The 24,774-nt window shown below is 49.6% G+C and overlaps 1 protein-coding gene across 5 annotated transcripts; it reads left to right on the top strand.

Annotated features, from left to right (window-relative positions):
• The first annotated feature begins 3,961 nt into the window (after positions 1 to 3,961).
• On the top strand, positions 3,962 to 23,727 carry PRAG1 (PEAK1 related, kinase-activating pseudokinase 1). Of its 5 annotated transcripts, none has more exons than XM_072335435.1 (6): positions 3,962 to 4,172; positions 6,777 to 7,160; positions 8,260 to 9,971; positions 16,134 to 16,291; positions 18,711 to 19,450; positions 22,429 to 23,727. In XM_072335435.1, the coding sequence occupies exons 2-6, from the start codon at positions 6,876 to 6,878 to the stop codon at positions 23,464 to 23,466; spliced, it is 3,933 nt and encodes a 1,310-aa protein (XP_072191536.1). In that variant the 5' UTR covers positions 3,962 to 4,172; positions 6,777 to 6,875; the 3' UTR covers positions 23,467 to 23,727. The 5 variants fall into 5 exon arrangements, with proteins under 5 accessions (XP_072191536.1, XP_072191532.1, XP_072191531.1 ...); XM_072335431.1 differs by having other exon boundaries at positions 4,163 to 4,287; XM_072335430.1 differs by lacking the exon at positions 3,962 to 4,172 and adding an exon at positions 4,354 to 4,429.
• Positions 23,728 to 24,774: the final 1,047 nt, after the last annotated feature.

The following is a 24,774-nucleotide window of genomic DNA, read 5'->3' as shown; positions in this document are numbered from 1 at the left end:
CTGAGGAGTGTGGTTATGGGCATGGTGGGGACGGGTTGGGTTTTGGACTGGATGGTCTTAAAGGTCTTTTTTAAATGATTCTATGATTCTATGACCCTGAGGCATTTCCCTGTGTGAGGGCATTTCCTTGTGTTGTTACAGGTCCATACAGCCCTGGGGAGCCAGTGAACCATGCGTGATGATGAAAAGCAGCTCTGATTGGTTGGGGGACCTCTGTTAGCTGAGCTAATGGGGAGAGCAAAGATCCTTCAGCTTCATCCTGTTCGTTCATCTCCAAGCCCTACTTTTGGGGATGCTGTTTTTTGTCCCTCTTTTGTTTACTCACCCTGTCCATAGAGGACTCAGCCCTTGGGTTCTATCAGCATCTCTTTCTGTTTGGGCTAACTCCGGTGCTCTGTCTTATCGTCATACTTCTCCTATCAATGCAGGCACCCTGGGGCACTGGGGACTCCTGGAAATCATGGGTGGGAGCACACCTTTGGCATGCAATGTAACCAGGGCTCTGGCCATGGGTCACAGCACTCCATGGGTATCCTATAGATGCCAGCCCCCATAGCTCAGGCCATACATAGTGCATGCCATGAACCACCCCAGGCTGCCGCTCATCCTTTGGGGGAACTGTGTTTGTAGGCTTGCTGCCATCCCCTAGTCATGTCAAAATCAGTCCCAAATATTCTCTTTGAAGCTTTTTGCGCAGTGCTGAAGCGATCTTGCCTTCAAAGCAGTTGCTGGAGACAGACAGGCTGCTTAAAAGGCATTTGAGCTCTCTCACATCTCATGTTCAGGCTGCATTAAAATTTTACCGTGCCGTTTCACACCTCAGATGAATCACAGTTGCTCCTGAAAAGGGTGAGAGAGGGGGGGAATGCATGCAGGGAAGGGGCTTTTGAAAGGGATTATTAATGCACGGAGATGCTTTGGTGTCTGAGAGAGGCCCTGAATGGCAGCTCTGCGCTGTTTCTCTCTGCGCTCATTAACAGGGAGCACAGCAAGGGGAGGGCGAGATGCTGCTCAGTGGGGAGGGGACGTGAGAACAGAGGGAGGTGGGTGCTGCTGCCTCCCTGAGAGGCAGTTTCGGGTTAGGAGTTGAACATCAGCCTCCCTTTGGGAGGCTGCAATACGGCAAGTCACTTCTTGACGTGCAAACAATTAAGAAGAGGGCGTGGGGGGGAAGGCAGAGAAAGCAAACACCTCCATCAGCTCCATCTGGCCGCCTCTGCAGCTGCTCACCTAAGGCACCTCTCACAGAAGGAGGTTCACACAGGAAAAACTGCTGGGGGCCTCGAGTCGCTTCTTTATCTGCATGAGCACCAATGGCTCTGTGCATCCCCTGATTTCTCTTCACCAAAGCTAAACTGTGCCATTTCCTTCGTTTCAAAGGAGAGGAAGGTGCACACAGCCTGCGTCGATGCCTGTCACCCTGCTGACAGCATGAGAGACAAACAGCGGTTTGCCTTGGCCAGAAAACTTGCCTTGCAAAGAAAAAAGCCAGCTCAGGGCTTTTCACTTGGAGAGAAAGAGAGCGAGAAGAATAGACTTGAAAGCAAATTCCCGTGTTTTTTTGCTTCGGGTGAGAGCTTTTCCCACGCTCCATTGGAAGGCGTGCAAGAAGTGAATGTTTCCCAGTGCCTGTAAACACCAAACACCACCGGGGAGCAAGAGAAAAACCAAGTCATATTGGAGAGTGACAGGAAACCGCTCTCCTGCAGCACCCCATGTCTGCTCCTTCCATGGCAATGACTCTCCAGACCTGGCAATGCTCTTTGAGTGTCGCTGGGATCATAACATCACAGAACCATACAATATCCCAAGTTGTAAGATAGCCACAAGGACCATTGAGTCCAACTGCCAGCTCCATACAGCACCACTCAAAAGTCAGAGCATGGGGGATGGGGCAGCTCTGTGATGGGGCTGGGAAGAGCCTGCTGGGTTGGCTGCCCAATAAGCAGCTGGGAAGGTGCCCAGCATCAATGTCCTGATGAGGATCGAGGGCAATTCACCAGCTTTGTTGGACCCATTAACCCCCACCTGTGGGTTAAACAAAGCAGCCATGCCCCATCGCTGGTGCTTCTTCTTCCCATCAAGGAGAACTCGGCTCCTTTACCTCCTATATGCTCGCCTTTACTCTTGCTTCCAGACAGCCGTGCTGCCGAGCACCACAGCCTGCCCATATCTGCCCGCAGGATCTCCCTTTGTTTGGCTGCCAGCTTTCTGCACCTGCATGCACGCCTGCTCTTGCTCCCCAGTGTGGTTCATCCTTCCCTCTCCTGTGGCAGTGGAGTTTATCCAGGTTCGGGGGGACCGGTGCTCCCATTGTCACCCGCTTTAATAGCAGCTGTGAGTGGGATGGAGGACACAGCTGGCTGGCAGCTTGGCTGTTTGCAGATGAAGTGCTCTTCTACCTCGGCTGGGAAAGGAGGCCAGGGCAGCTGCGTGTGCCCTGAGCACAATGCACAAAGCCCACTTGTTATCAGCACTGTCATATGCCTCTGCATCGCCTCCCCCCTTCCTAGCCCCTCCGCCACCACTGCATCCCAAAAGCACAAGCTGAGCATCCATCAAAAGGGCCATTATCTGTGATTTCTTAGCAGCCACTGTTGCTCTTCGGCAGGGAGAAGACAGCCCCATTTTGCCGCAGTCCCCCAAGCAAAGGCATCACTGTACCAATTGTGGATGGGCACGGGGTTGCCGATTCTGCATGGGATTGTGTTAGTGGTTGAGATTCTATAAGGTAGATGGTCCCTGTCGACACTGCAAGTCTGCAGATGTGCTCGGTGATTAACTTCCATGAAGGGTGGTTCAGAGACTACGTTAGGGTTTGGCTCATAAAGCTGATTGTTTTTATAGGGTCTTGGATTTTAGGTACCTATTTTGGATCCTGGTACCTATGTACCCTGGCACATAGATGGAACATCCATAGGGCCAAGGAGAAGCCTTGGGGATGGGGCAGCCCACACACCTCTGCAAGAAAGGGAGGAGAGAAATGCTGTGTGGGGGTTACCAAAAAGGGGCATGGCAAACAGAAAGATTGGGGTGGGAGAAGGTCCAGGGTGCACAGAAAGGCCAGCTCCAAAGATGTGTGCCTCAATATTGCAAGCTTTCTTGGCCATTGATAAAATGCCATCGTGAACAGTGCTGAATGGTGTATTGAAAAAGGTCTGGGAGATTACAGCCACCCAAAAAGCTGTCATCATTGATTTCAGTCCTTGGAGTCTTCTGAAAATGTGAAGGTGTGTTGTTTTCCTGGACTCTTTGGATATAAAAAGAAAATGACTTTAGAATGAGAGAAAACGGCCTCAAGTTGCCCCCAGGGAGGTCTGAGTTGGATATTAGGAAACATTTCTTCTCAGAAAGAGAGGTGATGCAGTGGCACAGGCTGCCCAGGGAGGTGGTGGTGTTACCTTTCCTGGGGGTGTTCAGGAGCCATGGAGATGTGGCACGGAGGGATGCGGAAAGCAGGCATAATGGGGATGGGTTGGCAGTTGGACTTAGTGAACCTAGAGGTCTTTTCCAACCTTAATGAATCTATAACTTCACTGGAACAAATGAATTCTCATTAATTTGTAAACCCAAAACCTCTGGGGTGGGAAAGGATTTTCCACCTGGGGTGGACATCTCAGGACAGCCCACCCCAGAGATGTAGGAAGGCTGTCATTTTCTAAGGCAATCTCCAGCTGTGGTTAGATGGGCCAGCCACGGGTCCCAGGGAGCTGCAAGGGAAACTGGCAGTGAGCAGACTGGCTCCTGGCAGCTCTGCACTTGCTCCTCCAGTTCCGTTGACTTGCCACAAGGGTCCAGTGGAACATCTTTGGGATTGAGGCACCTGTGTCCTCAGGTGTGTAACCCAGGCGGTGCTGATGATCTTCCACGGTGATTTTTCCCTTGTGCAGACCAAGGGTGGCTAGAAAGAAGGTTTCAGTCATGATTAATGTGTTCCTGAGATTGAATGTGCTCATTTGAGCGAGTGCACTGGCGGTGCAAAGAGATGCAGTGAATTGGCGGGGAGCAGATGAATGCTTTGCTTGAAAGGCAAAGCGGGAGGCGCATTGGGCAGACGTCTTTATAGGAATGTGGCAAGTGAAGCGAAGGAGTCCCACGTTTCCCTGCAATTCTCTTCATGTGGCGTTTCTGGGCTGTTTTAGTAACCGCGTGTGAAACTGGGAAGAAGCAGAGTAAGGAGAGCCCCGAGCTGGGTGGGGAGGCTTTTCATTTCCCTCCCCCTCCCCACCCTACGCTTCAGATCCCGAGTTGCCGAAACGCTCAGAACCGCACAGCGCGGAGGCGGCGGTGGGTTGCCGAGCTCCGCTCCCGCTGCTTCTCGGCGGGGTGGGGTGAGGTGGGGCGGATCGGGGCGGGGCGGCCGCTACCCCCGGCCCACGCGGAGCAGCGCTCGCAGTCGCCCGGCGGCGGCAGTGCGGAGCGGAGCGCGGTGAGCGCGGCGGGGCCGGGGGCGGGCAGCGGCGGGACAAAGCCGGGCTCGCGGAGACCCCAATGGAGTCCGGGGGGTGGGGGCGAAGCGTCCTTCTCGGGAAACTTCGAGCAGGTCGGCGCCTGGGGGGCCCTCGTGGCCGGAGCATCCTCGCTCCGATGAAGCCGTGCGGGGCGCATCCGAGCCGAGCTGGGTTTCTGCTGCCCGCCGGCTAGGAACGCTGCTCCGGCTGTGGGAGGGGGATCCCGGGCTGAGCGGCGCAGCGCCGGCTGTGGGCCGGGAATGAGGGGTTTTCCCTGTCTCCGCTCCCTGCCTTCCCTTTGTGTGGCGTTGGGGGTTTTTTGTTTTGTTTTTTTTTCCTCTCCCACTGCTAGCTCCCATCAGGACACTTGTTAACCACCTTTGGGGGATGCAGGAACCATTAGAGCCGTGAACTTCCCGGCTTCCATCCCGGTCGGCATCCCTACATCGTAGCACGTTAATTTTTCTTTTCTCGGTCGGGTAGATAAAGTGAATAATGGGGCGCTTGGATCGTCACCCCCCGACTTGGTGAGCAGCTCGCATCTGAAGGCAGTCCCCGGTTTGGTGGAGGGCTGGCTGCTGCTTGCTGTATCTGAAAGGAAACGAAGTGAGAGTGCGGTCATGTTTGAAAAGATGTGGGGTTCTGTTGTTATTGTTCTTTCCTGGCAAATAACGTTAAATCTGTAGAGGTGTGCGGTGCTGGGTGTGTGTCTGAAAGTGATGGGAGTCTGTGGAAAAACCTGCCTGAAACAGTCTCTTCTCTGCAAAGAGTGATGCATCCTCCTATCCGATTTGTAAATCTTGTTGATATCCTTTTTGTCACTTCATCAGCCTTCTTGGCAGCACCAGCCTGCAGGTACCGACGCCTTATGCAATAAGAGCCCCCTTTACAAGGGGGCCAACTGGATTCAGCTGATGCTTTTTGGTCAGCATTTCTTTCCCATTTTCTTTGTCCCCCTGAGCTCTTACTGGCTCTCCCACCTTTCCATTTTGGAGCTGAGTGCCCATGCTGTACCCAGAGAGGGTGAAAGCGTGGCTGAAGTGCACCTGGTTCTGAGCATTGTGCAGGTGCAAAGTTGTCTGTAGCCATGGTGTTGTGCCTGCATGGTGGGAACGTGGCAGGATCAGGCGGTACATTTTGCTTTGGTGCTGCTGGTTTGGGGATGGGAAGTGCACGTGCCCTTGGAGACCCTTGGAGGAATCTTGGTTTGGTTGGTTTGCAAGCAGCAGCGTGCTGGCTGGGAGCTGGTGCCCTGAGGTTGGCGATGCAGGGAGGAACCCCAGAGCGACACGGGGTGCTTCTGTGGCAGGGCGCTCACAGCAGCCAGCTGCAGTTTTCCTGGTCCAGTTTGCGTTTTCTGATCTTCTCTTCCCTAATCCACTGAGCTCTGTGGGAGTCGTCGTCGTCTGAAGTATCTCCAAAGTTGTTAGCTGCAGGTAGCTACTGGCTGAGCGCAATCAGATCTGGCCGTGCAGGGAGGGGGCACAGGAATGCAGGAATGTCTTGCTCCTGGGGCATTTCCTCCTGGGGAAGGAAGATGGGAAGGCATCCTTGTCTGTAAGTAATCCAAGAGCAAAGCGCTTCTCCCTTTGCAGACAATGAATCGTTTCAGCAAGCTGACACTGTTATTTGTGGCTCCTGGCAGAGCGGATGCGAGCTTTCTGCCAGGCACTTGCTGCAGTCGGTGCCAGCCCCAGCCCTGCTGCTCGTCTGGATGGGAGAGAAGCCTTTGTGTGCAGCTGCAGGAACCACAGTGGTGCTTCTGGATGAAGGACAGTTGTTGTTGGTCCCTTGGTTACAGTCACTGGTTCTGGTCCCTGTATCACTGAGGGGCAGTTAGTGGGCATGGTAGGAATGGGTTGGCAGTTGTACTTGATGGTCTTAGAAGTCTTTTCCAATCTGATTTTATCTCCATGTTTCTTTCCAGAGAGAGGATGTCACTCTGGGTAAGAAACCTTTCCCACCTGGCTCTGCTCTGCAGGGCTGTGAGCAGCTCTTCCAAGACCTCTTCCCCTTCCCCTTGATCTAAACCTTGCATGAGGCTGGTTCTGTGTGCTCGTTAAACGGGGAATTAAATCGTGTAGGAATGCTGCTTGTTTGATGTCTTCTCTCTTGCAGAGTTATGCTTAGAAGTTGAGGCTTTTTAAGTGATTGTGTGGGCTTTAGCTAAGCTGTGAAGAAAGCCTTGTAAACAATGAGCCTTTGTGATGAAGGCAAAATGTGTGTAATTATCACCTGTCCTATTAAAGATCTTTCCATTTCTTTTTTTTCTTCTTTCTGTTTTGTGGATACCAAAACTAACCAGGCAGTGCTGTGCCTTTCCAGATAACTCGGTGACCTAAAAAGCAACTGCAAAATGAACAGTGCAGGACGACAGTGCAGAAGACGCAGCGGATTCTTGCTCTGAGCCTCCAGGGTTTGAAGATGTCTGCGTGCAGTGACTTTGTGGAACACGTGTGGAAGCCTGGCTCTTGTAAAAACTGCTTCAACCCAAAGAGTTCCCATCGGCTGCAAACATCCCCAGACGTGGGAGCTTGCGGTGTGCTCCCGAATGGAGGTAGGAGCAAGCCCGAGAGCCCAGCGTTGGAAGACGAAGGCGTAAATACCTCCGTGTTCTCCAAGCCAACTATTGCTGTGAAGCCAACTATGATCAACTCAGATGTTTCTGACACGTGGGCGGATGTGAATATGAATGCAGATCTGTCACAGGTAATGATTAATCCAGTCAAATCATGACTTCCCGTTACTTACCTCTGCTCAGGAGCACTGAGTGTCTGATAAAACTGTTTCATTCTCATTGCTTTTCCTTCTGCTCTTGACTCAGGTTCATAAAGCCGTGTTGGTTTCCCAAATTGTCTTTGGCTAAGGCTGAATTAAGCATTGCTTATGAGTGCAAAGGAGCTTAAAAACATGCATAGGAACTTGAATGAGCACGTGGGCTAGTTACTTTTCTGGGAAAAGATACTAGAAAGAAGTGCTTGGGCTGCAGCTGGCTGTCATCCTGCAGGCGTACCTGAGGTGTGGGGATGGTCCCCTCCTGCCTCAGCATCTCCTGCTCTCAGGCCAAGAGCAGAGCCTGGTATAGGCTGACTGCCTTGTGGATAGCTACTAACATGGAGGAACGGGGCTGCTGCAGCCTGGCCGTGGGTTGGCAGGTGCTACGCAGCCAGTATAATCTCCTTGCTTTTTCCTTGGCTTAACATCCTACAGAACTGAACTGAGTTAAGCCTGCCAGTCTTGAGGGGGAGGAACTTTAGTGAATTTTAACAAATTCTCTCACTTCTGGGAAGCAATGCTGTGAGACCCAGTTGGTGCAAATCTCTCTCAGGTGAAGAGATTCCAAATGAGTTCCTCTTCCTGCTCCCCAGTCCCTCCTGCTGGGTGTCACCAAGCTGCTGCCACAGGACAATCTATGACAGTCCGTGTCTGTGCTCCACAGAGTTTGGCTCTGGAGCGGTGGCATGAAATGAAGCGAAAATAGTAGAGGAAAGCACAAATACTCCTTCCCTCTCTGAATCTTTAATTGCATGGTGACTCAGAGACAGGATGACAGGTTGGACATGTTTCTGGCAGTGAACCCAAACAAAGGAGGATGCCTTTTTCCAGCGCATTGCCATTGTTGGTAATGCAAATGGTGCGGGAAGCAGGACGAGTAAAAAAAGCCTCATAGGGAGATATCAGTGGGGTGAGCATAGTGCAGAACAGGCTTCAAGTGCTGGTGAACTTTCTTGTGGATTCTTTTTCTTCTGTTGCTTTCTCTTTCACTTTGCATGTGCTGATAGCACGCTTGTCTCTCTGGCCTGCGCAGGTCGGCTGGGGAATGGTTTCCGGTAAACACCTCCTTCTGAAATCAGGAGACTCACAGCGGATCTGCCTCGATGGGTTTGGAGCCAGCGGTGTGAGAAAGCCCTTCCTGCATAGCCCGCCACGCGACTGCCTGTCCTGCTGCACACCCAGCTATTCCATGGTGGGCCTGCGCAGCCTGGAGAGTCATGTGGAGAGGAACGTCTCCATCCACAGTCTGGTGTTGGTGGGTGAGGTGAGCAAGCAGGAGGAAAGAGCCAAGGAGAAGTCTGCCCTGCCACATAGGCCCCTCTGCCCTAATCTGGGGGACAGAGGAGTTGTGAGCTCTGGTAGAAACACTTCATCCTTGGAGGGTGACTGCAGCCGCCTCACATCCGGCGTCGAAGGAGAGGGGGGAGAGTACTGTTCCATCGCAGAGTCCCACAGAGAAAGCCCGGCTCCCCGTGGCTGGAGACAGAGGGATGCTGTGGAGCTCTCCAGGCCAAGTGGCAGGGCTGTGAAGTTCAGTGAGGAGGAGCGCAAGGCTGTGAACGTGGCCTTCTGCATAGCGAAAGAGCGGAGTGATCTGCTCCCCTACACCCTGTGTGCAGAGAGTAAAAAGCCGACCCATCAGTTAGATACTACTGCCATCCCTGAGGGCAGCAGCAAGATGGCTGCCTCTGTGCCATGCCGGGAGAAGGGTGACTTGCCTCTCCCCAGAGACCTGGATGGAGGCCCCAGGTCTGAGGGGCTGAATGCTCCCCAGGTGGAGCTGCAGTGTGCCCGGCTCACTGAGCCAGCCCATGGGGATCCCATCTATGCTGAGAGCACCAAGAGGAAGAAAGCCCAGCTGAAAGGAGTTGGTGGATGTGTGGATGTGGAGAAGCTGGCTGGTGGCAAGGAGCAGGCCAATGGCATGTGGAGGGATGGGAGCTGGCTCCTGGGTGCTGAGAAGGAACACCAGGACTCCACAGCCCAAGTGGCGGCAAAGATAACGATTATGGCCGCGCACACTGAGGATGACCACAAGACAATATTCCTCAGCAGCCCTGACTCTGCTGTGGGAGTTCAGTGGCCGTGCATCAGCCCTGCTTCCCACCCTGATTTTGGGACTTCATCACCCACTGTTGAGCCTGGAGAGATTTTTCAAGCATCTGGAAGTGAAAATGGCCCAAGGTTTCACTTAGCAGCTCCTACCAAAAATGCAGTTATGGAGAGCCCTGCCATCCCCCCAAAGATGTCCAAAAACAGCCAGCAGGGCAGTGAGGGGAGCCATGTACCCCCAGTCAGTTCCTCTGTGACAAAGCTTGGTGACACCAATAGCCTGGATGGAGCTGGGGCTCAGCTGCTGCCAAGAAGCTGTGCTGATATGGGTACCTTCAGGACATCTCCGTGCACTCATGTAAATGGGATTTCCATGGAAGACTCTGGCAGAGGCCTGGCAGGCTCACCCTATGACAGGAGGCAGAAATACTACACCCCTACATGGGCCAAGCAGTGCCGGATAGAGGAAGAGGAGGAGGAAGAAGAAGAGGAAGATCAGGAGCTCTCAACTCACCAATGGGCAGTGGGAGCTGAAAATGGAAGAGCTGGTGCTGACCTTGTGGAAGACTGTCCAGTGCTGGAGAGTCAGGCTGGGATCAGCAAGTCATTATCTTTCTCCTTTGACATTCCTAAAGACAAGAGCAATGGGATGGAGTTTGCACCACCACCACCGCCGCCAAAAAAGCAGTCCAGGTACAGCCCTGTGAGTGTGTGTGTGACTGCTAAGCTTTTGCAATCACAATATTTGCTGTAGGGCTTGGTTGATCAGAAGGCAATTATTGTTCTTTTTTCCTCCCTTTTTGAAGTGCATTTTCAGGAGTACAGGAGAGGATGGCATAGCTGAGAAACTGTCAGATATTTGCAAACCCTGGTCTTTCCAGGCTCTAAATGGCTGCTCTGGGTCACAGTATGAGAGCAAGGTCCATGCGCTGGACCCCTTTGCTGCTTCCCACGTCAGTTTGGTTCCGTCTCAGCAGAGATCCTTAGTATTGAGTAGAACCCAAAACCTGAGGTTGCAAGCTCATCTGGTAGGTGGCAGTGGGCAGCCTCCTTGGTACTCATAGCAAGGGCCTGTGAAATTCTAGTTTTCAATTTGGCTCTAACATCTTTTTTGTTTCAAAGGTTAACACTAGAAATTGTAGTTTCCCAGGGAGGGCTCCCTGCCTGCAAGCAAGTAATTGGAGTTGCCTACAATGTGCTTGTGATGTGTAGAGCCACCTGGCTTCAGGGAGCCTTCCCTTTGCTGGAGCTCTCCTGGGATTCAGGCTTGTAGGCAGGGTAGCATTAGGCACTACAAAAACGTGTGCAGGAAAGCTGTCCATCTGGGAAGGAAGTAGCTCTGCTAAGCAATTAATAAAGCAGACCCCTGATACTTATGTGTATTCAGCTTCCACAGTTGTGTTTAAAAAAAAATAAAAAAGAAAAACCCCAACCCAGGGAATAAATATATATATATATATATATTCCCTTTCTGTACAATTAACTAATTAGGCTGTCTGATCACAGGGGACTGGGATATTTCACATTCCACAGGTGTCCTGCATTTGCTTTGTTGCATAATTCAGTTTTGTTACCTGGAACTGTGCATTGCACAGTGGATTTGACTCCAGCTCCTTGGTTTAAAAGTTGAGCGTTTGGAGAACTTGCTCATGGGGCCTGTGGTCAGGGCTGTGCATGGTCAACAGCATCCTTTAGGCTGAGACAATGTTAGGGTTGGTGCATCCACTGCTTTGCTCTCACACCAGATTTTCAAGGTCTGGCTAACGGAAGGAACTTTGGCTTGAATTTCCTTTTATCAAAGCATTTTCAAATGGTTCAAGATGACTAAGCAGTGAACAAACAGGGTTTCTCAAGGGAAAGGACGAGATAAAAAATAGGCTTCAGTTGTTAGTGCTGGTCTTTCTGCTGCAATACTGCACGGTGCCTGATGAAGTCTGAGGGGAAAGAAAAGGTCCACAAACATGTGAGCACACAGCTGAGCTTCATTACCTTTAGAAACAGCGATGGCGCTGAGCTCTTCCTTAGCTCTGATCCTACAAACCTTACTTCACAGCTGCTGCCACTGGGTGCCTTCTATCAGCCTGCGCTTGGGGTTGCGTTTGCATTGTGAGATGTTGAGGTCACAGAGCTCCGGTGATGCGATGCCGTTGAGTGATCACCTAGGAAATGCTGACTCACCTACCGACAGATTTTTTCCTGCAGAGCAGAGGTCACTGGGCAGGCCAGAAGGGTGGTGGCCCTGACAGTCAGTGGTTCATGTCCCAGCAGTGCCATCCATTTGAGGCGTTAGGAGTTGTGATCTGTCGTGGTGGGTGTGGAGTGTTTTCTGCTCCTTGGAGGGATTGTTTCAGGCCCAGGCCACACCAACCCTAACAGTTGATTCTGAGTCATCTTGAAAGCATCTGTGTGCTAGAAAGAGGGCAGGGAAAGTGAGGGCAGGGAATGTGTGGAATCCATGGCCGGCATCTTTCGTGGAGCTATGGAACCTGCCGTCTGGTTGAAGTAGGTGCTGGCATTGCTCTTATCCTTATTGCTGTAGGCAATGCTTTGTGCTACCTGCAGCTGCCTCCCAAGACCTTGATGCTGGCAGCTGAGCCTTGGGGTGCTTTACTCAAAGAGCTACAGAGGCTCTGCATGGCCCTGTGGCCTAAGGAGAGATAGGATCGCAATGGTGGGTTTCACAAGCCATGCAAACACAGCCAGCTGCTTTGTTTGTTTGCTTTGAGTGTGCTCTTGTTTTCATCTCCAGCTTGCTGTCTCTGAGCATGTTGATGCGGGATCCAGGGTGTTGTTACCTGTGTGTGTCAGTGGGTGGGATGCCTACGTGCACAGCTAGTTAAAACCACCATAGCAGAGTTGTGTTACCTGTGCAGCCATTGTTGGCAGCTTTGACTCGTGGTATGACTTGCCTAGTGCTGGTGGAACATCTCTGGTGTTCCTGGGTGATGTGCCTGAAAGGGGGAGGAGGTTTTGCCCATATGGTGACTGTGAGACACGTTTCTACTCTCTAAGCCTGGGCAGCATGTGGGCATGTGCTTGTCCATAGTGGAAGAGCCACCACTGTTACGGTTACGCTGATGTAGTCCCTCACAGAGACAGGATGTGCCAGCCTAAGACATCCTCTGGTGGGACAGCTGTGAAGGTCCCTTCACCAGGTGAGGTAAGCCAGGGTAGGCTGAGCATGGCTTTAGGAAAGGTGTGTAACCATCTTTTTCCTTATAGATCTTAAGCCGTAGCAGCTTAATATTAGTGACTTTCCTGACTAAACTGAATTTATTATTTTAAAGAAAATTTACACGTATTTCAAATGTGAGAAAGAAGAGAATACGTAGCATGTTAAATGTGTCTTTTTTTGGTTCCTCTGCTCTAACAATAAAAAGGAGGAAAAAACTTACAGTGCAGGACACCAGTTTTGCTGTAAGCTGATCTGTACCTATTTCATCCTTCTGTTTTTTCATACAGTTCTTGTTTGAAAGATCACAGACATTTAAGGCTTGAAACTGAACAGAAAATGAGCCAATCATGGAATCATAGAATCATGAGGTTGGAAAGGACCTGCAGGATCATCTAGTCCAACCATCATGTAATCAAACTACAAGAGGAAAGAGATAGGGAAAGTGGCAGCTGGCTTTTTTCCAAGAGCTGGGAGGGTAGCTGGCTATGGAAAGGGCTCAGCAGGAGAGCTAGGATCCTCAGGACTTCAGTGTGCAGTGAAGGTTTAAAAGTTCTTTGGTGATAAATCTGTAATAAAATGGTGGAATTCAGTTATTCTGCACGAGGAGTGAATCCTTGCTGAAATTTATGCCTATGTTACACAGAGGTTTAGGCAAAATGATCCTAATGGCTCCTTCCAGCACATAAACCTTGACTGTTAATCTATGTTATGTGCCTCTGAAAGAAAGGAAACGGTGCCGCTGTTTTCATAGTAATTAGTGCCACCTTCAAAGGGCAGTGCTTTAGATACCTTCTGGACTTTGAAGAACATGCTCACCTCAGGCAATAAACATGTACAGGTCGGCACGTCACGAAATCCACCACCACTGAAAGGACAAATGAGCTTGAGATGTACTGAAATTGCATGTTATAGTGATGTTGTTCAGGATGCAAAAACTGGGGAATAGGGAATCAGAGGGGTTGCCTGAGTATGCCAGGATGTCGTGTGGAGGATGTTGAATAATTCAAGCGCATTTAAAGCTGCCAGAGTAATTAGGAAAGCTGGAAATCCTGTCTTGTTAGATTATTAGATTGAGAGCTGCCTCTTTTGTGACCTGCTCTTTATGCACTGTCTCTTGAGAGTGCTGCTCTTGAAGCTAGCACTTAAGGTGCCGAGCACAGATTTGGGAAACAGAGGTAAATTAGGCACTGCTCCATCCAGGCTGTAAGGTTTAAAATTAATTCCTGCTCCTTTTTTTCAATATCCTTACATGGAAAAAGCGAGACAGAGAGCAGTAACCTATGCCCTTGATATGAATGAACACTACAAAGGAGAGGAAGTTGGGGTTAGCTGTAAATCAGGATCCCATAGATTGTTGCAGTGAGCGGTAGCTCAGCTAATTTTATTGAAACGGGACAGTTTGGCCACAACCAGCGCTGTCAGTAGTTCTTTGGGACAGCGATCAGTATTTAACCTGGGCATGCTGCAGGCTGCATGTCGAGCAGCTCCTAGGAAAGGAGGGAGATGTGAAACCAGAATATTTCCAGGCAGTATAAGCTGGCCTGTTGTAACATCTGAAACAAGAGCAGGATGTCGCTTAAGCGGCAAGCAAATTCTATTTTGGTGTGCCTATTCAGGAACTGCATTTTACATAAGTCACAGCGGTACAGAAAGGAAATGGGGCTCTCTGTATGTATGACTTCAGCGCTGGGCTCGGCAAACACGCAGCCAGGAGGGTGCTGGCGGCAGCCGTGTTGTGCCCAGGTTGCTGGGAGGAATAGGTGCGGCTGCATGCGGCGAACCTTGCACCGCTGAGCAAAGTCTCATCACTGCCTGAGTGCGGGAATGGTAAGGCAGTGCTGTGGATCTGTGCTTAAGTGATGGGACGGAAACTGAAATGCATCTACTTTTCTTTTGTGTGTGTGTGTGGTGTGTGTGGGTGGGGGTAGGAACGTGTTAAAAGCCTCTCATCTGCGCAAATCAAGACCAGCTCTCTCCTAAAATCTTTCCTTCTATATGGATTCAAATGTTTCCTTGATTCTCAAGTGCGTGTGGGTGGGTATCCCTCCATCTATTTCCCCACGCTACTAAAAGCTGAGCTCCTGAGCGATGCAGTTACGGGATAAAGTTGAATAGTTTACATGTGTGTATGTATGTGTATATGTATGGATATATATCAGGGTGTTGTTTTTGTTTTTTTTTTAAGAGAGAATTTGAGTCCAGTTGGTTGCTAGCAACAGAGCTAGACAGTTCCATGCTTTTCTTGCTTGCCCGTTTTACTTTTTCCTTTTAACCTGCGTGATGTGATGCATGTGAAGTTTTGCAAACCCCCCTGCAGAGGCTGGCTGCGGTGACCGAGTGCATGCGGTAAACTCATCACCGGCACAAGACCAAGAGCCGTGGCTCCACCAGGCTGTACCTGGGGTGGTTTTCACAACCTCATTTTGCTCAGTCCCTGAGTATTTTTAGAATGAGGCTGTTCGGGCAAATGAGGAAGTCTGGCAGAAGTTTCTTCTGGGCTTCTCCTACGTGCTGCTCTCCATGTGGTTGTGTGGACATGAGCGTAAGTGCTTTGTCTGGACATGGGGCAAAACGTTTCTTAACCTTAAAACACTCGTGGCACCGGCTGGGCTTGTGCTTGTGGAAGAGGAGGGATTGTGTGTGTGTGTGAGCAGTGTGTCACAAGAACACAGCCATGCATGCCTTTTGTTTGTCTTTCTCAGCAGCCATTCAGCTCTGATTAGGAAATGCCAGATACCTTCCAGCAAGATAGCTGGTGGAAGCTGTTTTTCTTTTTTGCGAGTTTTCCAGCAGCCTTTATGTGTTCTCATTCAACAGTGTGTTGAGTTTTATCAGTAGATTAGCAGTTTTATTTAAAAAAAAGAAGTGGGCAAATAACCTTTGTTTGCTGGTCGGCAGAGTCTGAACCGTACCAAAGATGGGGTGTTTGATTTCAACAGCTCCTGTTGTTTTCCAGAGAAGAAAAAATGAAGAAAGTGCAGGGGAAACTCTTTATCTCGCTCTGTATCCTGCTTGCCTACAATGGATCGTTTGAACTGTGACTCTGGCAGGACATAAGGACAACCTATGGTTTTTCTTTTAGATGGAAGTTGTATGAAAACCAGTGGGCCTTACATTAAAAACTGAGTGGTAGGTCCTGGGTTTGGCATGCTCTTGTTTTTTGCAGAGGTCATTCTTTTTTTGGAAGGTGTCAGTCATTACAGCGACGCACCAAGGAGATGGTAGTTGTCAGTGGTGGAGCTTCCTTCTCCTCTTGCCTCTGCTGTGTAGGAGCTGCATTCTGATGCCCAGCCTCAGCATGCCCTTCTGTAAAATGGGAGAATTGATGCTTTGCCTTTCCACTGAGTTTTACCAAGGAGAAGTAGTGGTGGGTCCCCACTTCCCAGTGGCAATGGCCAAAATGCGTTATGATTCAGGACTGCACTAGGAAAAAGAAGATGCAGCCCAGGGTTGGGCACTGTTGCCCCAATGGGTTTCTCTCTGCTTGAACGCATCAGGTTTCTAGTGGGGAATGGTGCTTTGCAGGGCTATAGCTTGTCAGTGGGTTATGGTTCCCAAGTTCTAGAGAATGAAGAAGAAAAGTGCACAAGGTACTACTACATCTCAGCTTGATTCTCCATGCACGAGTATATGTACTGTGTCTTTTACTGTCTCCTGACCTTTCTGTTTACTCTCCCTAGGCACGCTCCGAAAATGAACCCAAATAACGCTGAGTTGGAGAGGGCCAGCAACAGCTCTGCTGAGAGCCTGAGCCCACCTTTCAGGAGCGTCCACGTCAGCTTCACAGCTGGCTCCTCCGACAGCCTCGACTCTGATACTCAGACTGGCAGCGATGGCAGTAAGTGGCTGCAGGGTGGAGGAGAGGTAGCATTAGCACTGAGGAGGGATTGCTCTATACTGAGTCCCACTGCTGGGGCAGCATTTGCAAAGCAGAGATCACAAGGATCCCATCACCTAATTCTCCCAGCATATCGAATCACAGAATCATTAAAGTTGGAAAAGACTACTAAACCCAACCGTCAGCCCATCCCCACCATGCCCACTGACCACATCCCTCAGTGCCACATCTCTGCATTTCTTGAACACCTCCAGGGATGGTGACTGAACCACCTCCCTGGGCAGCCTGTGCTGCTGCATCACCACTCTTTCTGAGAAGAAATTTTTCCTAATATCCAATCTGAACGTCCCCTGGCACAACTAGAAGTCATTACCTCACCCTCCAGCTTCTTGATTTGCTGAAGATGAATGTGGTAGAGCCAGACCAACATAATGGCTGTTACTCTTTCATTTGGTCAGTGCCAAATCTGTTTGTCCTGTGATTCTCCTCCTGTCTGGATAAAGCCCCTGTCTGAAAGTAGTTAGGTTCGTCTTGCTTGTGCTTCATACATTGCCCAGAGTCACATTCATGGACAGTCCTACAAGGATTTGAAGAGTACCAGAAGGACTCTTGCCCTAGAGGTGATCTCTCCCTCTCATTGTGTTCCCAGTTGTTTCTTGAAGGCGGAAAATCTGCCTGCACTTGTTTAACTGAAATTTGAAAGTACTAATGTGAAGTCACTTTCCTCATAAGTGCGTAACTTAGACATGTGCTAACATGTTCAGCAGCTCAGAAAGTATTTCCTTTGCAGAAGCAGCCTTCATGTAGTGGAAGTTCTGTCTTTCCAAGAGCAATTACGTGCGGCTATAAAATTAAGAGTCAGAGCTCTGGAAAGACCATTTTTCCACTTCTAACTTGGACTCTGAGAGTGAGACTGCCAGGAAATTGTACACGGGGAAGGAAAAGTCACACGTGTCAGATCTTTACTTGCAGGGCACAGAAGCAACTTACACAGGACAAGAGGATTTTTCTGCCTTCACTAGCAGAGGCAACTGTTTAAACTCAACTCAGGAAGGGTGAGCTTTAAACTGAGTAACTTGTATGTAATTTTTTGCTCTTGCTGATGTAAGCAAGCAGTTGTGTGCAGTCAGTCATTGCGTGAGGTGAGCTCACCTTAATTGGCTATTCTGTCAGATGTTAAAATAAGGAGTGGTGTTCAAGTCTTTTGCTGCAGAAGGAAGGACTCTACCCTGAAGGTGCAGAGCACGTTAAGGAAAGTTATGGAAGGATTTCAGCTGTTACCTTATGCTTAGGGCAGAGCCCAGTGGCACATAAAAAAGAGGCAAGAGCAATTTGGTGTTTGTGGGCTATGCGTGTGGACTGGTTGCCAGAAGTTCCAGTGCTGCTGCTTGTTCCATAAGCTTCTGTCAAATAAATCCTGCCTCTTGAAATGGGAATCTGACTGTGTATCCTGGTGGTTGTGCTACTCTTGGGCTGCACGCTGAGGAATTTCTCTCAGCTGCATCTTCTGTCAAAGCCCCTTGGAGTGGAAGTGGCAAGAGATGCTGTGCTGAATGCCTCTTGTCTGCAGGTTCTGACAGTTTTTTTGATGGAGAGGATCTTTCCTGCAGACCAGACAGGGACTCCATATTTTTTTCTTTCTCCCTGACCTGAAAGTCTTGCTCTCTATTTCAGTGTCAATCATCCTTTTCCACTTTTCTCCTCTTCTGCATCCATATTACCTGTTTCCATCCAGGTAGGAAAACAACAGCTACAGCTGCCTGAATGAGCGTTCCTGTACCTGTACAAATGCTGTAGGGAGCTGAAAGGGTTTTCTGGTATGTAGTGGGGCTGGTTGCCTTCTGAGCAGGGAGGTCTGATGTAAGCCAAGGACAGACAGTGGGGTGGCCAGATTTCTTCAGAAGAATAGAGCTTGCCAAACCCCACACAATGACCCCTACCCAATGTAAGGCAGAGACGTGTTCAGTATCCTTGTTGGGTTGCTCTGCTCATGTTTAAGCCAAAGCTGTGTGTTGTGTGAGTCACTCTTATCATGCCATGCTGCTGAGGCACCGGGTGGCAGCTCCCAGGTGAAACAGGCTTTGATTGAGAGATTGCTGTCCAACAAGGATCCCTGAGTGCTTCATTCTTACCTCCTTCTGTATGATGTCAGAACTTAAATATTTACCCTCTACCAGATTTTTGCTATCATGTGTCATAGGAAAGCAATTTCTGATCTGCAGCGTGTTTCTTTAGCTAGCTGGTTGCAGCCTGCTTTTCAGAGCTGCTGTATTAAACCAGATTAAAGACCCAACCCCTATGGTGCAGCTTTGCAGGTGATGAGAATTCCCTGTTGGGTACTGGTGGGGGGTAGAAGGTACATGGAGAAGGGCCTGTGCTCCCCACCATTAATCAAATCCTGTGCCTTGCTATCTCCTAGGGCACTCATCTGAGCCAAACCACTCACCCCCTCCAGCTGAGAGCCTGGCATTTCCCCCTGTCCCTTTCCTTCCTGCCTCCGGTGATGACAGTCTCTCCTCTGTCTCAAGCCGCCCACCTCCTCTGCCTCAGAAGAAGACAGTGAGCAGGACAGTGTCCTCCCCAGATGGCTTTTTTGGGGGACAGGGCTCATCAGGCAGAGCAGCTGGCACTGCTTGTCCCAGGCTGAATGTCAGCCATTCTGAGAGCAACGTCTGCCTCCGTGAGGAGTCTCCTTTCCTTCACCCGGCCAGCTTCAAAGGTCACCCCAGCATCTTCTCCTCCTCAGAATCCCTGGAGAAAGGCTCCAAAGGAAATGGCTACTGGGGCTCGGCCAACAGCAAGAGCACAGGGACCTGCGTCCCCAGCAGAAACCTCCAGTCCCGTTCTTCTTCGCAGCTCAGCATGTCCAGCCAGGTATCATCAGGCTCCAGCCTCCAGCTCCACAATCTTCTGAGCAATATTGACAGCAAGGAGGGGGTGTATGCCAAGCTGGGGGCCCTCTATGCTGAGTCCTTGCGTCGCCTGGTCGCCAAGTGTGAGGATTGCTTCATGAGGGAGCAGAAGAATGAGCTGCACTTTAGTGAGAACAACTGGTCACTCTTCAAGCTGGCATGCAACAAGCCCTGCTGTGACTCAGGGGATGCAATCTATTACTGTGCCACCTGCTCCAAGGACCCTTCCACCACCTATGCTGTGAAGGTAAGGCTGTGACAAAGGTAAGCCTGGGCAAAGAGCTGCAGGGTCTGCATCCCATGGAATGGCTTGGGTTGGAAGGGGCCTCAAGAATCATCAAACTCCAACCCCCCTGCCGCATGCAGTGCTGCCAACATCCATATATAATACCAGACCAGGGCCCCATCCAACCTGGCCAATAGCAGAGCTGTGACTGAATTTCTGGGCTCCTTTCCATTGGACATCAAATGAAAGAGCAGAATTAGCAATACAGCTTTAAGAAGCACCACCAGTATTTGCTGGCCTTTTTTTCCTCAGGTTCATCATTCTCACAGCTGAAGTTTGGCAAGCAAAAACCCCTCCCAAGATTGCTGTTCTTCCTTCCTTCACACCTTGAAAAGGTTAATTTGGAGATATAGGTTTTTATTGTAGCAAATGTCAGCCAGTTACTTCTGCAAACTACTGGGGTCTACAACACAACCTGTTTCTCTCTAAAAAAAAACTTTGTGCAAATACTGCATTGTAAAGTTAGCATTGTTCACCTCTGACAACAGAAGCTGTTTAAAAGCTATCAAAGGCATCCTTTTTTCCCTTGGCCTGTCTTTTAAAGTGAAAGGTCTGACCCAGAAACTGTGTGAGTGCTTGCATGATCTTGAAACTACAGGCTCTAAGATATTGCGGATCTCAGTTAAACAAAGCAAGGCTGACCTAGACATGCTGTGTAAGGTCAGACCTGAAATACACATATTCCTGTCACTGTGTAGAATCTATGTTTGAAATGGAAACTTGAGGTGTCATGGTTAAGCTCTCTGAAACTTAGATTAATAAATTTAGGCAACCCATTTCATGTGCATCTCATGGATTCAATGTTCTTGACCCAAGTTACTGCTTGAATATTGAGCCTTTAATTTCTATTTGGTCTTCAGCCTAGGGGAAATTAATTGCTGATTCCTCTTCACATTGCTTTTAAAAACCTGAAATAATTCCCCCAAAAAAGCAATGCCAGAGATGCATTAAGCAAGAATAGAAATTCTGCTGAACTGTTTTTGCTAGTGCAACCCCCAAGGGGATGTTTTAGCTAAGTGACAGCTTTAAAGCCAGTTGGTTGTTTTTCAAAGAAAGTAGGGTCAACTCAACAGGGGGCTTTGAATAACCAAAGCAGAGTTGGATGGGTGCTTGCTGCCAGTCCAGCACTCAGAGCAGCAGGTTCTCTTGCATGTTATTCCTAAATCCATGGAAAACTTCCTTCAGAAACCTGAGAACAGCATGGTGAAGTGGCGTGTTCCTTTTCTATGCGTGATTCCCTGTGGCACGCGCAGACCTTCCATCTTGCCTGCTGTGCTCGAGGGGGTTCAGAGGCTAAGCTCTGCTGCTATAGTGGATGAATTACTGCCAAGGCAGAAACACCATGTTTTAGTCTCTTAATGGGTCTGTGCTTGTATCCCTGTGTGCTTATTCTCTGTTCTTGCTATGCTGCAGAGCACTGTAATAAAGTCAAAACCAGTCCGACAGGGCAGTGCTCTGAGCCAGCATGAAGTGAAGTTACATATGTGCTTATGCACGTGCACTCATACATCTGCAGTGTTCCAGTGGGCCACCTTCGTTTTGGTGGATGAAATAGAGAATGCTTGCAAAGCTTTACTGATGCTGATTTCTAGCTGCTCCTCCTGGCCTGTGGTACAGATTGTTGGACATATAAGAAATAGCAGACCTGTAGTTAAAATTAGATTTGGATAACTCATGATGGGTAGAGGACCTGACTCGTGCAGCCGGAACCAGAGTTTGGGCTGTGCAAAGGCAGACACAGATATGTCTAAAGCAGCTGGAAGGACCCAGGGTTACATGAAATGTCTATAGAGGAATTAAGCCAAGATATGCTCTACTCCTTGGCTTCTTTCTCTGCTTAAAGATGAATGACTAATCCAGCCTCAGGCTCTTATTTGGTCTTGCTGCATGGAAGATGCCTCTGGTGCAAGTGAAAGTCATGGAAGAACAGCTGACTGGGGAAGATCTCCCTGACCCTATCTGGTTGCATTCATTCTCTTGAGGACTCCTCTTTCCCTTGTCCTAAGCCTTATGTGCCTCACCCATGTGAGGAGGAACAAGCTAAATTTGAGCAGCAGGGATATGGAAGGCTTCCTCTGCTGTTGCAGATGTTTGTGCTCACTGTGACCCAATCTGCAGACTGTCCAGCCCTCCAAAGATTATCTTTCCACAAAATAAGCATGCAGCAGAGTATTTGTTTAGAAGAGAAAGGACAATAGGAGCTTGAAATGCTCCATCTCCACACTGTCATCTCATCTGAGTGAATTACCTGCAAGAGCCTAGATTCAAACCACTGCTAGCAGAAAACAAAAGCAGCCTACTTCCCCAGCTCCTCTCTATTCTTGAATTTATTTTAACTCAGAGGCAAAATTGATTTCTCGTCCGATTTTGCACGCATGCCGTGACTGGCAGTGGCACGCTCCAGGGTCTGAAACCTTTTATGCTGTGTTTCAGCCTGTTGTTGATTCCTGTGGGTAAGATATAAATACATCCCCAAATAAAAGGGGAAAAAAGAAAAGTATAATAGAAATGCCAGAAGGCCCCATAAGTTAATGGATACTCCCATAAGAAAACTGGTTTGGAGTTTGCTTAATCTTTAATGCTCAAATATAAAATGAAATGAAGACAAAGTCACGTGAGTTTAAGAAAATCTAGACTATAAAATGTTTTGTGTTTGTTTTTTTTTCCCCCTTGAGTTTGCAGCTTTATCGCTTATTTCTTAACCTGTTGTTCACTCCCACTTTCTTCCACTTTTCTCTGGAGCTTTTTCTTTTTACCTGTGCTGATGAGTATAGCTTGTTACTGGTTTTCTTCAGCCATTGATCAGGATAGTTACTGAAGCAAGGAAGTGGGATATTTGGTAAGGATGTGAAAGGACCTCCAGGATGCAGGACCAGAGAAGGGTACGGTGAGAGGAAAGTGCTGACATATAAGACTTGTCTTTTGGTCTCTCCTCACAGATATGCAAAACCCAAGAGTCCAAGGTAGCTGCTTCATACTGCAGCCCTCCAGTGCCGGTCCATTTCAACATACAGCAGGACTGTGGGCATTTTGTGGCCTCTGTCCCTTCCAGCATGCTGCTGGCTTCTGATGTGGGGAAGAGCATGTCTGGGGATGGCCTCCGTCCCTCCCGCACTGCCAGTGAGCATGACTGTGTGGTGGTTATCACCCGTGAGGTGCCAAGCCAGACCACCGCCGACTTCGTGAGGGACTCGGTGATGCTGCACCAAGCTAAGCCTGAGATGTACGAACGTCGGGTTTGCTTCTTGCTCCTCCAGCTCTGCAATGGCCTGGAGCATCTCAAAGAGCATGGAATCATCCATCGGGACCTGTGCCTGGAGAACCTTCTGCTTGTCCCCTGCAGGCCCCTCGTGAGCTGTGTGAAAGCCAAAGATGACAGAAACTTGCCCCGCCTCATCATCAGCAATTTTTTGAAAGCTAAACAGAAGCCAGGATCTGGAGACTCCAAACTGAAGAAGAGCCAAGCCCGGCTGGCCCCAGAGATTGTGTCAGCTTCTCAGTACAAGAAGTTTGATGAGTTTCAGACTGGAATTCTCATCTATGAGCTCCTGCACCAGCCCAACCCCTTTGAGGAGAAGGTGCACCTCAAGGAGCAGGAGTACAGCCCTGAGGACCTCCCTTCGCTGCCCAGCCTGTCCATCTACTCCCGGGGGCTCCAGCAGCTGGCCCACCTGCTTCTGGAGGCAGATCCCATCAAGCGCGTGCGGATTACCGAGGCCAAGCGGATGCTGCAGTGCTTGCTGTGGGGGCCACGGAAGGACCTGACTGAACAGCCCCTCAGCCACGAGGAAGCCCTCCACCAGGTGCTTCAGAACTGGGTGGACATGAAGCGTGCCCTACTGATGATGAAGTTTGCTGAGAGGGCTGTGGACACGGAGCGGAGTGTGGAGCTGGAGGACTGGCTGTGCTGCCAGTACTTGGCTTCTGCTGAGCCTGTCTCCCTCTCACACACGTTAAAACTGCTGCAGCTGCTCTGACCTTGGGCATGTCTCAAGCGGCTGAGGGCTTCGGATTGCCTTGCACTGAAAGGTACACAGCCCCATTAAAATGTGAGAGACTTGAATCTCAGCTGTGAACATGTGTTCGTCTCCTGTCCTGAGCTCTGATCAATGTAAGACATGGTTACTACCCTGAGCACTAATCTGTGAGCAGGTAAAGCTGGGAGCCTACTCCTCTAAAGGAGGATATTTTGTTTTTTTGGTATGGTAAGTCTGTGGACTAATAAACTCCTGCCTGTGCGTGCATGTTTCTCATCAACAAAACGTACTTGAGTTCATTTCTGCACCTGTGGGACGATCCTTTGGTATAACTCTCCCTTGTGAGGAAGAACCGCAAGGGGCTTTCAAATTCATGTCTGTTTTGACATCCATTTTGTTTCTCACTTTTACAACAAAAATCACGGCTTGCTTCTGTGTACAAGCTGTGTTTTCTGCTGTGAGAAAACCATTATCGCCTGCCTATTACCTTCTCTAGTGCTAATACAGCATTGCCTTCCTGTCTTGAACTGCAGCCTTGTAGCTGCTCATTTGTGTAAGGATGAGAGACAGAATGGGGCTGTTTAGAGAGATGATGCTGGGAATTACCCCTTGTAAAGCTAATGAAATGGGAAATCCCCAATTCACCTCCAAGGCCTCAGGGAAGAAAGTCAGGGCCTGGCCACTTTGCTTTCCCCATTTCTCCAGCACTTTCCCATCACCAGGTAACTTTCCTGTCCCTTGTGTGTAGCATTTATTTAACCCCTTAACTGTGAGATTAGCTGGCCTGGCCCCAGTAGCCTTTGGTCTGGGAGACCCTTATTGCTGCTGGTGTTTGCATTACAAATGTGTAGGGCAGGGTGCACTGTGAGTGTTCCTCCAACAGATGTGGTATCATGGAAGGGAGAGAAGCTGCCTAGCTCCTTCCAGCTCCTTTTCCTCCATCAAAACATACAGCAGCCACCTGGCTTCGTGGAGATGCCGTTCTGCTGCTGCTTTTTCAGGAACACTTGGGGGCTACTTTTACTCTCTTCCACTTCAAAATGAGGCAGAGATGAGCTGCCCTGCTCCTGGGCCCAGTTCTGCAGTCACTGGCTGAGGGGTAGGTTTGGGGCTCATGGAGAGAGCCCACTATCAGCTCTGCTGAGGGAGGACATCACCAGCTGAGCTACCCCCAGCTCAGCTGAAAATGAAGAGAAAAGTCTTTCAGCCTCTCTTCACCTCCAGCTCTAGCCCGCTCTCTTGTGGGAATTTTAATTCCCCAGGATTTTTGACATATTTTACACTTTCTGTGAATCTTCTCCAGGTTTC

This window comes from Excalfactoria chinensis, chromosome 4, assembly GCF_039878825.1.
Source record: "Excalfactoria chinensis isolate bCotChi1 chromosome 4, bCotChi1.hap2, whole genome shotgun sequence".
Lineage (NCBI taxonomy): Eukaryota > Metazoa > Chordata > Aves > Galliformes > Phasianidae > Excalfactoria > Excalfactoria chinensis.
The sequence above is the reverse complement of the archived record's forward strand: the minus strand, read 5'-3'. Positions and strand labels throughout refer to the sequence as shown.